This window comes from Myotis myotis, unplaced genomic scaffold (assembly GCF_014108235.1).
Source record: "Myotis myotis isolate mMyoMyo1 unplaced genomic scaffold, mMyoMyo1.p scaffold_m19_p_2, whole genome shotgun sequence".
NCBI lineage: Eukaryota > Metazoa > Chordata > Mammalia > Chiroptera > Vespertilionidae > Myotis > Myotis myotis.
In genome coordinates this window covers 16,931,552-16,946,900 of record NW_023416324.1, presented here as the reverse complement: position 1 = coordinate 16,946,900, position 15,349 = coordinate 16,931,552, and the positions used below count along the sequence as shown (strand labels likewise).

At 42.0% G+C, this 15,349-nt stretch overlaps 1 protein-coding gene across 10 annotated transcripts in view; it reads right to left on the bottom strand.

Moving 5' to 3' along the window:
• Positions 1 to 13,526: 13,526 nt before the first annotated feature.
• The window catches only part of GMEB1 (glucocorticoid modulatory element binding protein 1), a 36,183-nt gene continuing 34,360 nt past the window's right edge, over positions 13,527 to 15,349 (bottom strand). For all 10 annotated transcript variants that reach the window (XM_036349531.1, XM_036349537.1, XM_036349533.1 and 7 more), the window contains one exon: positions 13,527 to 14,351. In XM_036349531.1, the coding sequence (XP_036205424.1) occupies positions 13,651 to 14,351 (701 nt within the window). In that variant the 3' untranslated portion in view covers positions 13,527 to 13,650. The remainder of the gene's footprint in view (positions 14,352 to 15,349) is intronic.

Here is a 15,349-nt window from a genome sequence, read left to right as displayed (position 1 = left end):
CCCTCCCCTCCCCCCGCCCTCTCCCCGCCTTCCTCTCTCTCTAAAATCAATTAAAAAAAGAAAATGTCCTTATCTGAGGAAGAAAGGAAATTAATGCTACTTGAATACCTGCTCTGTGTTAGGTTTCGTTAAGTGTTTTCAAAGCCTTAATAAAGGCTTTCAGCATCTTCAAAATAATTTGTCCGTCTCTCCATTTTACAACGCAGGGGGGCGGGGGGGGGGGTCAACGTGGGGGAGGGGGGAACACAGAGAAGTTAAGTAATGTGTTCAAAGTCACAAAGTTATTAAATAGGTGTATCTGACACCAAGAAGAACATAATAGTGTCAGTCTGCCCCCAAGAGAAATCCTGTATTCAAGAATCAGAATCCAGAAGCGATCAAAGGATGGGCAAAAGCATTTTTAATCAGAGGCAAACCCACCTCATGCAGGGATATTTGATCCTAGGATAGCCCAATAGCTTTTGGTATTGCAAATAGTAGTAAACAGATAAATAATGCACTATTAAGTGTCAACCTGATACCATTCGCACCCTGGATACAGGAGACTTTGGTGGACTCAGTGGTAAAATAAATAATAACATGGCGTATTGGATTTTGCGTCATAATTATGCTCCCAGTGCCCAATTCATTTTTTTCTGCCTATAATTGCATTTATGGTTGGAATAAATAAAGTCAGACACCACATGTGATGGACTTCTGGAAAAGACAATAAAATGTCAAGTCGCAGAGCATAGGTCCCACCAAGGGAATAAGAAACCTAGTAACCCTCTTTTAAAGCTACTCAGCCACTTAACCCCATGGCCCAGATTTATGTATAAACTGTAAGCAGTTGCCTACACTTATTCTTGAAATCAGCATAGTAAAAGGAAGATTGACCGGGAGTCAAACCTGGGGGGTGGGGAGGGACCAGATTTGCAACATCTGGTAAATTACTAAACCTTTCAGAGATTTCCTCATTTGATAAAGGGGATAGTATCTCCCAAGACTGGTTGTGAAGATAACGTTAAAAAAAAGACATTGAAGCAAGTCTAGTACATTGTAGATTCCTGTAATTCCATTATGGCATGATAGTGAAAATTCCCTCCTCCCAATAATGATATCTTCATGGTGCCTGAAATTATTAGATCCTTTGGGATTATTTACTGTCATCTGGGAGTTCCCAGTTAAAATGCAAATATTCTTGGAGAGAAGGGTAATTAATCTCTAAACTAGGATTTTAGTTTACCAGATTGATTTTGATAGGCCCCTGAACAGAACACACAAAAGTAATATATTTAATCACTGGGAAGAGGGAGAGGAAGTCTGGAGTGAGGGGTATCATTTTATATGACAGACCCTCATGGTTTGAGAAAACAAAACTGTTCTAGTCATGGGTCTGTGTTCCAGTTGCAGCTCTGCAACTGGGTAGATAAAGCATTCAATCCCTCTTTCAACCAGTAATTATTGAGGGCCAGGCAATGTGCTGGAGAGAACGACTTAAGAGTTCTCTTAAGCCTATAGACTAGTCAGGGAAACCGACTGTAAGCAAATAGTTGTTCAGTTAAAGTTGCGCAAAGTGCAATGAGAAAGCACAGAGGAACTGGCCTGGGGGTGTGGGGGACAAAGGAAGTTTTCCCTGAGGTGGTGAGCTTCAGCTAAAGCCTGAAGGATAACCAGAATTGACCAGACAGTGAGAGAAGGGAGCCGGGGAACAATAGTGCAAAGGCCCCAAGCAGGGAAAGTGCTTGGCACCAGTGAGGAACTGAAAGAACGCCAGCATGACTGGCACATAATGAGAAAGAGGGTGGCACCAGATAAACTGGAGAATTGGGCAGAAAGGAGAACTATAGGAACTGAAGATGTTAGCTACAAATGATCAGCTGGTAACAGGTTAATAGCATTCTCAGGTATCTGTTTTAAGATGATGTTAACTCTCTTTAATTCTGGTTGCAGTGTGGGAAATAGGTTTAGGGAGAAAAGAGAAGGTTAGGAATTAAAAGAGTATTGCAGTAAGTCCAGGCAAAAGATATGGTACAGCCCTAGCTGGTTTTGCTCATTGGATAGAGCGTCAGCCTGCGGACTGAAGGGTTTGATTCCAGTCAAGGGCCCATGCCAGGGGTTGTGGGCTCGATCCCTAATAGGGGGCGTGCAGGAGGCAGCCGATCGACGATTCTCTCTCATCATTGATGTTTCTATCTCTCTCTCCCTCTCCCTTCCTCTCTGAAATCAATAAAAATATATTTTAAAAAAAAGATATAGTATAATAGAATGGCAGTGAAGACATTGAAAAATGGGCATTTTAGGAGGTAAATTAGAGATATTGGTGATTGATTGGATTTGAGGGAGGGCATTAAAGAAGGACCCGGTATCAAGGATGATATCTCATTTTCACCTGAGGACATGCTTAGAGAGAGGAGGGAAAGAAAAAACATAGATGTTGTTTGTGATCAAACCCAGGTACGTGCGCTGACCGGGAACTGACCCAGCACAAGACAATGCTTAACCAACTGAGCCACTCCAGCCGGCCTGATGGCACCTGGTTTGATTTGAGTAACTGGGTGGATGAGGTTTCAGTTTCTAATATCAGAGGGAATACTGGAGGAGATTTGTAGGGTTGGAGAAAGATTATAAATTTATCTTTGGAGAAGATAAAACATTAGATAGAAATGTTCTGTAGACAGAGAGTTTGGAGCATAGAGAGGAAAACTGGGCTTAGAATACAAATCATGGAGATTTTGGGATACTGATGTTAGTTGAAGCCAAAGGAGTCTATGATATAGTTCCTCAGAAGAGGAAGAGAACAAAAGGCCCAGCACCAAACCAGAGAGATATAAGGGAAACGGAGACAGTAAATAATTTCCTCACTCAGGCTATTTCCATCCCCAGTGTGGGGCGTGCAGGTGGCAGCCTATCAATGATTCTCTCGTTGATGTTTCTAACTCTCTATCCCTCTCCCTTCCTCTCTGTAAAAAATCAGTAAAATATATAAAAAAAAATACAAGGCAGTGTGCTGTATAATTTTGTTAACCAGTCACCCAATACATTCAATAAAAAGCATTCAATGAAAATGCTTAGCAGTCCTCCAGGAAGTGAGAAAGGTAATGATAATGTAATGAGTTTTTCATAAAGTTGATGGTTGGCTTTAAGTGCAGGTATGTTTTTATGAATTACTGAATGGAGGTGTGAAAAGAGCAACCTGAGACCAGGCTTTGGGAAAAAAAGACAGCTGGGCGAAGTGGCCTTAAAACACTAGGAATTCACAGCTGTATATATCCAAGAACAGATGTTAGAGACATCAAGGGCAAAAAAGAATCAAGAAAGAGCCAGCAGTTGAAGGAATGTTGAAGAGTCAACTCAGAGTCTAGAGGTGAGAGCAGAATTTTTAAGATTTTTAAAAATTGATTTTTAGAGAGGAAGGAAGAGAGAGAGAGAGAGAGAGAGAGAGACTTCAATGTGAGAGAAATATTAATCAGCTGCCTCCTGCAGGCCCCCTACAAAGGACTGAGCCAGAAACCCGGGCATGTGCCTTTGACAGGGATTGAACCAGCAACCTTTCAATGCACAGGACGATGCCCAACCAACTGAGCCACACCAGCCAGGGCAAGAGCAGAAATGCTTAGCAGTCCTCCAGGAAGTGAGGAAGGTAATGATAATGTAATGAGTTTTTCATAAATCTAAATTTATTCAAAGCAGAGAACTATTCTTTATTCTGAGATTATTTTTCTCCTACCTTTTTGAAGTAAAAATGCCCTTTCTTTTCAAATGATGCTAATAACAGTTGGCCATTAAAAAATATGTCCACATTGCCCTAGCTGGTTTGGCTCAATGGATGGAGTGTCGGCCTGTGGACTGAAGGATCCCGGGTTTGATTCCGGTCTAGGGCACATGCCCAGTTGTAGGCTTAATTCTCAGTAGCGGGCATGCAGGAGGCAGCTGATTAATGATTCTCTCTCATCATTGATGCTTCTCTCTCTCCCTCTCCCTTCCTCTCTGAAATCAATAAAAATATATATTTTTAAAAAATATATCCATATTGTCGAAACCGGTTTGGCTCAGTGGATAGAGCGTCGGCCTGTGGACTGAAAGGTCCCAGGTTCGATTCCGGTCAAGGGCATGTACCTGGGTTACGGGCACATCCCCAGTAGGAGATGTGCAGGAGGCAGCTGATCGATGTTTCTCTCTCATCGATGTTTCTAACTATCTCTCTCCCTTCCTCTCTGTAAAAAAATCAATAAAATATATTTAAAAATATATATATATCCATATTTAGTAAAATATGATCTTGGCCAAAACCGGTTTGGCTCAGTGGATAGAGCGTCGGCCTGCGGACTGAAGGGTCCCAGGTTCGATTCCGGTCAAGGGCATGTACCTGGGTTGCAGGCACATCCCCAGTGAGGGGTGTGCAGGAGGCAGCTGATCGATGTTTCTGACTCTCTATCGCTCTCCCTTCCTCTCTGTAAAAAAAAAAAAAAAATCAATAAAATATATTTAAAAAAAAAAAAAAAAGAAGAAACTATATGGTTAAAAAAAAAAAAAAAATATGATCTTGGGCCCAGCTGATGTGGTTTAGTGGTTGAGCATTGACCTGTGAACCAGGAGGTCATGGTTTGATTCCCAGTCAGGCCACATGCCCAGGTTGCCAACTTGATTCCCAGTAGAGAGCGTGCAGGAGGCAGCCAATTGATGATTCTCATCATTGATGTTTCTATCTCTCTTTCTCTCTCCCTTCCTCTCTGAAATCAATAAAAATATTTTTTAATGTATATATAATCTTGGGAACCTCATGTTGGTTACTAAGACTTTGGTGGGGGGAGGGCTTCTTTTTTTGATACATAGAGTCTAAAAGTCCAAATAGCACTGTGCTAAGGAACAGTTTACATTGTAATTTCAATCTAATACAATAGGCTGGAGAGAAAAATGAAGCATAAACAAGATTTCTGGAAATAGCGCCAAGGGGAAGTGAAGCTAGGGAGTCCCTGGAAGGACTGGTTCCATATTCATCTGTGCCAAGAAAAAAATAGTTAAACCAATGCAAATAGTTAAACTATTTGTGGCAATTTTCACTGATAAATTATTTTGGTCCTTGGGTGGTAGCTACAAAGAACTTAAATAATTAAGAATATGAGAGGCCATGTCCAATTTGATCAAAAAGGCTAATCAGAATGTCTCCGTCAATGGAAGCATTAACTTAGCATTTCTGAGGCATAGTACTTTAATTTTCGTCTCTGGGGCTGGAGAATATTTGCTTTTTGTTCAGTCGGCAAAGGCTTTATAATACTATCAATGTTTTATGGAGTAGGTTCCCTGTATAAAACTGGCACATGGGGTTGGGCTTAGCAAAGAAATGAAGGAATTCTAACCAGGGACACTGACATCAGCATCATCTCAAACAAGGCCATTAACAAATCAGTACTTCCTGTGACAGGTGGACAGATGAGCTGGATTCTAAAATCCTTCAGCAGGTAAGCAGACTTTCCCAAAGTTCCAGTACTCTCTCTCCAGTACTCTTGAGAGAGGGTGAGTGGGATTTGCTGCCCATCAGATAGCAAAATCAGATCCACTGCCCCAGATCTCTGAAATCTCAACTAAGTTACATCAAGATCTAGGCCCAGTCCTAAAACTAAAAATTTTAATATACTAAAAGTTGAATGTAAAAAAAAAAAAAAAAAACAATTTAAGGAGCAACTGAACATGTTATCAAATCAAACATTATTATAAAGTGATTTGTTGCAAGGCTCCTTTTAGATATTAAGCTTCTTTAGTATATTTTAAAACTATTTCATTAATTTGATGGGTACCCTATGCTTCAAAATGTATGTTGTTTAGAGTAGAAGATAAATGTTAGTTTACTCAATGTAAAATGAAGTAAATAATGCTATCTACCACATAGGACTGTTGTGAGGATCAAATGGTTTAACATATATAAAGTGCTTAGAACAATGCTTGCTTGGTACATAGTTTCCCTTTAATAAGTATTGGTTGTTATTATTACTACTAGAGGCCCAGTGCACAGATTTGTGCACCAGGGGAGTCCCTCAGCCTGGCCTGCAGGGATGGGGCTGAAACAAGCTCTCTGACATCCCCCCAGGGGTCCCAGATTGCAAGAGGGCTCAGGCCAGGCCAAGGGACTCCACTGGTGCACAATCGGGCCAGGGAGGGCTCCAGCACATGTCTGGCCCATCTCACCTAGTCCCCATCAGCCAGACCCCAGCAGCAAGCTAAACTACCTGATGGAGCATCTGCCCCCTGGTGGTCAGTGCATGTCATAGCGACTGGTTGAATGATCAGACACTTAGCATATTAGGCTTTTATATATATAGATTGCATCAAGTATCTATCAAGCTCTACTACATGCCAGGCACTGTTCCAGAGGATGTAGAAATAGTAGTGACTAAGAGATAAGAAAGGTCTCTGCTCTCATAGAACTTCCATTCTAGTTAGGAGAGAAAAAAATAAATGTATGTCAGGTGATAAGTAAAATGGAGAAATAAAGCAGGACAAAGGCAAATAGGAAGCATAGTGTGGAGAAAGGTTGCCATTTTTTATAGTGTGGATTGTCAGGGAAGTCCTCTCTGATAAGGTAGCATGAACAGACTTGAAATGAGAAAAAAAGCTTTGCAGTTATCTAGGGAAGAGTGTACTAACAGATTATTAAATAAAAAAATAATAAAGCTACCAAAATAAGCAGGTCTAGGTTTGTAATACCTAATACTAAGGGACAGGATCAGTAAAGAAGCTATGCCCCACCTAAGATAGGCCTCAGTTCCAGTCAAGTGTTGCTATGAGGAAATGTGAACCAGTGTTATCAGATCTTCTATTTTTTTTAAACTGTATCTTGTATTTTTTCATGTGAATTGCCTTAACTTTTGAAACTGTATAGGCATAAATGCATATATAAATGTTCATCAAGCCCTAACCGGTTTGGCTCAGTGGATAGAGCGTCGGCCTGTGGACTCAAGGGTCCCAGGTTCGATTCCGGTCAAGGGCATGTACCTTGGTTGCGGGCACATCCCCAGTAGGGGATGTGCAGGAGGCAGCTGATTGATGTTTCTCTCTCATCGATGTTTCTAACTCTCTATCCCTCTCCCCTCCTCTCTGTAAAAAATCAATAAAATATATTTTTTAAAAATGTTCATCAAAAGACATGCAAGAATGTTCAGAGGCATTATTTATAGCAGCCCCTAACTGGAAACTACCCAAGGGCCCCTCATTAGAATGGATCAGCTATGGCATAGTAACAGTTTCTACACAGCAATGAGGAGGAACCAACCACAGTTTTTACACATTATGGGTGAATCTCACAATATAATGTTGAGTGGGGGAAAAAGCCAGTCACAAGAGTTCAAAAACAGGTAAAAAGCTATGGTGTTAGAGCTATGGTGTAGTGGTTACCCTGGCTGGGTGAGGTGCTGGTAAATTTTTTTTCTTGATCTGGAAACTGATTTTATGGGTGTGTTCAGTCTGTTAAATTTTTCAAATTGTGCAGTGAATTGTGACTTTCCTGTTTGCATTTATACTTCAATAAAAAGTTAAGACAAACAAAAACATGGGCCAAAGTAAGTCTTCAGGCTGAATCAGGACTGTGGAATTCTAGTTTGCTCTGTAATACATAGATTTCTTTAGAGAAAACATGAAAGAAATTACCCCCACCCCCACCAAAAAAACTTATATTTTGAAATGCAGGTAAACCAATGGTTCTCAACCTTGGCTGCACATTAGAATCATCTGTGAATCTTTTTAAAATCCTAATTTCTGGGCCTCATCCTCTGGAAATTCTGTTTCTTTGTTATTTCCGGAGGATGAGGCTCAGAAATCAGGATTTTAAAAAGATTCCCAGGTGATTCTAACGTGCAGCCAAGATTGAAAACCATTGAGGTAAACCCTTCTGTGTATGATTTCCTTAGAGAGGCTCCTACAAAGCCCAATGAGGAACTTTATCTTCTGGGTCATTACCCAGCCTCACACTTACCCTTATACTGTATGTGATCCAATACTATTGTTCATCCTCAAACTAAGAGAAACACACACACACACACACAAGCCATAACTACCAGTAAAGATAGAGAATTGGAAACCACACATGCAGGAGAACCCAGAGTCAATTTCAAAGTAGGGTCTGGTCTACTTTAGGTTGAAAGGGCACCCGATGTCTTTAGGCTGAGAGGCTCATAAGAGTAGAAATTTCTGGTATTTGTGAAGAGGTAATAGGAATCATATTTGGCTTAAAGAGTTATCCAGGAAATAGGCATGTCTTAGCCTGAGTCACCGACCATAGGGAGAAAACCAAGCATATGTAAAAGATAGGTCTTAGAACAGGGGTGGGCAAACTTTCTGACTCAAGGGCCACAATGGGTTCTTAAACTGGACCGGAGGGCCGGAACAAAAGCATGGATGGAGTGTTTGTGTGAACTAATATAAATTCAAAGTAAACATCATTACATAAAAGGGTACGGTCTTTTTTTTTTTAGTTTTATTAATTTCAAACAGGCCAGATCCGGCCCACGGGCCGTAGTTTGCCCACGGCTGTCTTAGAATCTGTGTGTGTTGGGGAACTTAGCTATAGTCAGTGCATTAGCACTTCCCAAAGGTATTTCAATTCACTAGAGTGAGGAAGGCTGTTTTAGGTAGTGAAAACAGCAGTCTTTGGATGTATGCTGAGGTTTGGGTCCTGGGGATGCCCTGAGAAATAATTTTCTCCAGTTGAAAGTTACTAACATGGCAGAATTTGGGAACCAAATGCAATTTGGTTTGGGAAATAGTATGGATAAGGAAGTTAGAGGAAAGTAGAATCTTCCAGAAGTCAAATTGCATAGCTCAGGAAAAAGGTGTTCCAGAATTGGGAAGGAAACCTGGAAAGGACTCAATTAGAGCTTAGAAGACAAATCCCAGGGGCAAAGAGAGTCCAAATCTGGCAGAACTGATCCCATGAAGTCCCTTGCCTAGTGCAACCACCTCAGTGATTACTGTATTACATTACAGACTACACAAGAATTTCGCAGGGAGGAGGTATCCTAAGTGTGAGGGAACTGTACTAGATAAGTTATCTGAAAATGCAGGGACTAGTCTAGTATCTGAATTTTTTTCTCAGAAAGGACTATTTCCTCAGGGGTATTGCCCAAAGTGAGTCCCAAACTCATGCATATTTTTAGAATGCCATCTTTTCTTTATCCTTCCTACCTTCTTGACCTGGACCCATTATAACTCAATGAACTAGTAATCCCATATTTCATACTTGATTTTACTAGTACTATTTTTATAATAAAACTAGAGGCCCGGTGCACGAAATTCATGTGGGGGGGGTGAGGGGTTCCCCTCAGCCCCACCTACACCCTCTTCAATCAGGGACCCCTCGGGCGATGTCCGACTGCCAGTTTAGGCCGATCCTGGGGATTGGGCCTAAACCAGCAAACATCCCTCTCACAATCCAGGACTGCTGGCTCCTAACTGCTCACCTGCCTGCCTGCCTGATTGCCCCTAACTGACCCCCTGCCAGCCTGATCACCCCTAACTGCCTCTGCCTGACCTGATTGCCCCAACTGCCCTCCCTGCCAACCTGGTCACCCCCAACTGCATCCTCCCCACTGGCCTGGTTGCGCCTAACTGCCCCCTCTCCCCTGCCAGCATGGTCGCCCCTTACTGCCCCCCCTGCCGGCCTGGTTGCACTCAACAGCCACTCTCTGCTGACCTGGTTGCCTCTAACCTCCCTCCCTGCCAGCCTGGTTGCCCCCAACTACCCCCACCCCCCGTCGGCCTGGTTGCCCCTCACTGCCCCCCACCGGCTTGGATGCCCCACACAGCCTGCTGCTCAGTTGTTTGGTCATTCCTCACTAACCCCCCTGCTGACCTTGTTGCCTCACTCAGCCTGTTCGGTCATTTCGGATGTGACAGCCCCTGGCTCTTTATATATATAGATGTTACCAATACCTATACTTCCTATAATACAAACTTACCTTTAGTGAGTTTTACGGAAATGAGATAAAATGACATCTCTAAAGAGCATCATCCACCTAACCTGAATATTAATTTCCAAGGTATTTGGATTAACATTGGTTCTCCTTCCCTAATGTGGACAGACATGTAAAAGAAATTTCAGTGAAGTGACTTTGAATCCTGAATACTCAAGTCTATTGTCCATTTTTATTTCAAAATAACTGGGAGTGGTTTTTGTTTTGTGGGAGTGGGAGATAGGGAAGGAGCCTGAAACAGAGAATAAAGTGGGGGCCAAATAGGGACATGGCCAAGGTGAGACATTTGTACAGTTGACTCTGAGGCCTTTGTAGAAACCACATGACAGGAAGGTTTGGGCATTTACCTTCCACCAGCTAAATTCCAGTCTTGCACTGGATTCATCTGATGGAAACCTAGAGAAGCTGACACATGACTTGGTTTTCTCCAGTAGGGTACTCTTGGGAGAAACATCTCATGCTGTTGACTTAGCGTGGCTCTGGAGGCAAAAGCAGCAAGAGACCAAGGGTTGTTTTTCTCTTGTATAAATAAACCCAACTACTTGAAAATGGAGTACAAAAAGAACACAAGTGGCTGAAAATGGTCTCTCCTAAATCAGCTTAGGGTCACACCAACAGAAAAGTATCTCATATTTGCTGACCCCTGCTCCCAAACTAGGCTAGGTACTTATCCTTTGTTTTCTCAGCTCCCAGCCTAGAACTTTATCACTGTACTTACTCCAATAAGATCAGTGGTTGAGCTTCAACCTGTGTACCAGGAGGTCAGTTAGATTCCCAGTCAGGGCACATGTGGGCTCAGTAAAGGGCATGCAGGAGGCAGTCAATCAATGATTCTCTCTCATCATTAATATTTCTTCTCATCATTGATGTTTCTATATCTTTCTCCCTCTCCCTTCCTCGCTGAAATCAATTAAAACACATATATATGTGTATATATATATATATATATATATATATATATATATATATATATTAAAGATTATGTTTCAGTATCTCACTAGAGAACTTAACCTCTTTCTGCCTTTGGTGGTCTGCTGCTGAAACCTATGGATCAATTCTCGTAATAATGCTTTTCAATGCATGAAATAAAATACATAGGATTACAAAGGAAATAATTATATTGAAGTATAATTCCAGAAAATCTCTGGAGTATGAATTCCTTGAGTGTACAGACTGACTGTGTTTCCACCTCTGTACTGCCAGTGCCTAGCACAAAGCCTGGCACATAAATCATACTTATAAATGTTTATTGAATGAATGAACAGAAAGATAGATGGCTACTGCAAAGTCAACCTGAGGAATGATTCATTGAAAATGCCTGTGCACAGACCAATGGCTTGCATATGTCTCACCCCATATGAGATCATCTATACCAGGGCTGCGAGGGAACTCCCACTCAACAACGGGTGCTATAGCATCTAGCAATAATGACAGGCTATTGGAAGACCAGAAAACAACAAAGCTCATGTATTTCCACTAGCTGGAATATACAGAAAGTAAAAGTAAACAGGCTCTGTTAGCAGGAAATCTCTTGACTTTGGAAGCATAATGTTCACACTACTTTAAAACACTATCAACAGCTCTGATGGAGGGAAGAAAGGAACCTGAACTAGTGTATAGGTGTTCTCCAGGGCTGCTCCTCTGTTCTGAAATGGGACTCCTGTCTCTGGGAAAGAGAAAAATGTCCCTAAAAACCACAATAGGGATGATATGCCTTTCTAGGTTTAAGTAGCAGTTTTACTCTTAGACAGAAATACTGGTTTTGTTTATGTACTAACAGGAAACCTAAAGAAGCAAGAAAAAAAAGCCACTTTCCTCACTAAAGATATATAAAGGGCCAAAGGTTTGTTCTAAGCTGACTGCTACATCTATTAAATATTTTGAAAAGAAAAATACAACCCCAGACAATTTTAAAGTTGAAAACTACAACTGTATGGGGTTCAGAAATCTCACCCTTAAGGCTTTTATGACTGACCCTCCTAAGTTAAAGGGCTTCTCCAGCTATATACATCCTTCTGAGGGGTAGCAGAACTGTTTCCACTTGCTTGACAACAGGGTTTCCAACATCTGCTGGAAGAAACATGGCTTCAAGTGGGTGCCTTCTTAAAAAAAAAAAAGTAACTATAGGTCTAAGTTTTAATTAAAAACAAAAACCCTCCCACTCCTTAGGTGTGTGCTTTTTTGACCTATTTTTCCTTTATACTGTCTGCAGTTTCCCTATATTTTTCCTAATGCAGTAAACAATGCAACCAAAAGAAATAAAAACCAGGGTCCACTCTTACCCCAAACACTGAAGATGGCCAAAGAGAAGTAATCAAAGCACAGAAAATGGCCCAGCTCTAAATATACAAAAAACATTAAAAAAAGAAAGAAAACAAGACACACACCCCCCAAAGACATTATTATTGACATTTCTGGTACATTTCCTATAACATAATGTTGCAGACAATGCTTCTTTCCCAGGGAGTCCAGCTTGCTCAGGAGGAGACATCCACTCGGTGCCTCAGGATAGGCTAGGGGTGTTGAGTCTTCCTGCCAAGCCTAAGGCTTTTTTTATGAGCTCAGTCTCACAGAAAGATCTGTGGTATAAATGACTCTAAAAGGGGATGAAGGCAGGCACCTGTCACTGTTCTCCAAATCAGCTAAAAAGCTGAAGAGCATGGGATCCAGGAGACAGATGCCATTAACAGTTAAGGGATAGAGGGTAGAACAAGAGGAAGCACCAAATGAGTGGCTGCTTTTGGTTCCAAAGCCAAAAGAGGGCCCCACCAAAAAGGGCAGCTGGTCTGGATGAAGAATTCCTCTGCTCCTGGAGTCATGCAATAAAATGATGGGCTTGGAGCCTCACCCCACAACAGCCACAGTCCAAGAACCAGAGCAATTTACACCATATCACACAGTTCACAGAGTAATGGACTGATCCTAGTTTAGAAAGGTAAGTGCTTTGACAAAGTTGGGGGCAAGGTGGGCTTGAGTCCCAAAGCACAGCTGTGACATCCCTGGATTTCTATTTCTCCTGATGCTACTTGCTCCATGCCAATGTACCTTCCACTTACCACTGGCCTCTCCTCAAAATGGCACCTATAGTGGTAACCCTCAGAGGTACCAAGAGGCATCAGTTGCACTTCTGGAAATAAGGTAATTTCTTTGCCCCATCCTGGCAAAGCACTTCCCTTTTTAAACTGCTGCTCCAAGCAACAGAGTTCCCCCTCCAAGCAGAGTTCAACTTCCTTTCAGAGTTTTGCACTGGCCTCGAAGGGCCCATTCCAGGATACAAAATAAATTTCCTTCTGTATCCATGTGTGAGTGGGTTGCCTTCCAGTATCAGGTCTGTGTTCTACAGTTTGGTCAATGCATCTTTAAGAAAATAAAACCACATGCGTACACAGATAGATTAGCCTGGAAAGGGCTTTTGGAATAGGTTTCTGGTTATCTTGATGCCTCCCCTAAAAGAAATAACTTTCTTGGTGTAAGAGGATGAGGACATTGAGTGACCTACTCTCAACTTCTGGAAGGACAGCTTGTTTTGTCCATTTTTTCAATGAGGGGGTGGGAGGGACCCAACATATTCAGTTACATCAATGAGATTTGTTTTTCTTTTAAAAAAAAAAAGGATCCTACATGGAAATGAGTGGGACAATGATAAAAGTAAACAAATATTTAAAATTTCAAACCAAAACATATTTCCTGGCCCCAATATCCCCAGTTAATCCTCTAAGACCACAATCTCCACATTGTGGACTTGATGCTGATGTTCTTCCATCTCAGCCACAACTTTCTCCTCAGTCCTAAGCTCTGTCTCCAGAATGACTGCTTTGCCCTCAGTATCCTCAGCCTCTGGGTCTGGGGCTGGGTCAATCTCAATGATGGTCTGCCCATCCTCTGAGGTGCTTTCAACAGCCTGGATTGCTGAGGTCAGGCCAGACTCCATGGCCACCAACTCCACAGGGCTCACCATAGTGGTCATGTTGCCCAGGGTATTCCCATCCTGCATGGCAGTAGAGCTTAGCAGCGCCAAGCTAGATGAAGGGTGGATGGTCACTGTGTCTGGTGAGCTGCTCTTGGCAGAGGAGACGACTGTGGCATAGCGGAAGAGCTGAGGGCCAGAAGGCAGTGTGTGGACAGTCACAGGACTGGAGCCCTGGCTGAGGGTGGCCACTGGAAGATTGCCCATGGAAAATGACTGACCCACTGGGGTGATCGTGATGGGTGAGATGACTGTGAACTGAGGCTGCTGGACAGGAGGAGATGAGCTCAGGACGGTGGTGGAGGCTGGCCGCTGGAGTCGAGGCCTTTTTGGAGGCTTAGGAGTGCTCACAGGCATCAATACCACATTTTGAACTGTCTGGGATTTCAGCCTCTGATCCTGAGCTTGTTTCTTCTGCTCTTCCAACTGGCGTTCCAAGTCTATGGAAAAAAGATAGACTTTGTATGGATGGAAGTATAATCTTGGGAACAGTAAAATGGGGTGAGGGGACCTGGGGTTTTGCCACTCTGTAGCCTCAAGAAAGTCACTTCATTGTTTTTATTATTTTTAATTATTATTATTTTTTGCTTCATTGTTTTTAAGAAGAAACTAAACTGGATGATTTGTTAATCTCTTCAGTAACAACATTTCCTTGTATGATTATAGGCAGGGCAATAATCCAGGATCTTTTCAAGCTGTAATCCTACTATAGCTCAACTCTAGAAGCTCCTGTGGCATTTTGTCGCCTGTCAGCAAAATGCAAACCAAAGCAACCTCCGGTTGGTCTAGTAGCTAAGATATGCCCTGCCTCAAACTACAGATGAAGATAAGAAATATCTTTATAATCCCTTTGGAACTGCAATGGATCTACAATGGCCACTCTAGAACACAGTGATTCCCAAACTGTGCTTCAAGGCAGGATCACCTGGTGATCCAAATGGCCTTAGTCTACTATTAGCCCCCAGAGAAGTCTGGAGAAAGTTACAGAGGAAGTTTCTAAGAAATACAGAACTGAGGAGGTCTTAAAGTTTCAAAGTGACTGACTTAAGGTCACAGAGCCCGGGACAAAAGTCTCTGATGGCCAACTTGGTGGCTTTTCCATCACAATATACCTATCACTACCTTTCTCCAGGTGTCCAATTCAACCTTGTGACCACTGGTGAATCTGGTTCTACACCAGAACGTCTCTATTACTTAGTACCTGATAAACAAGCAATAAATAATCAGTTACACCTTTACAGCACTTTGTTTCCTATGGAACACCAAGAGCTAGTTAATTACTTGCTAGGAATAAAAGGAGTAGGTAGGGATCAAGAACATGTTCACAGATTTTAAAATACGGCTTTTTAAAGTTACGATATACTGCATTTTTTCCATTTTCAGTAGTAATCAAAAAAATGTGAACCTAAACAAGATAAAAATAAAATCTGTAATTTTT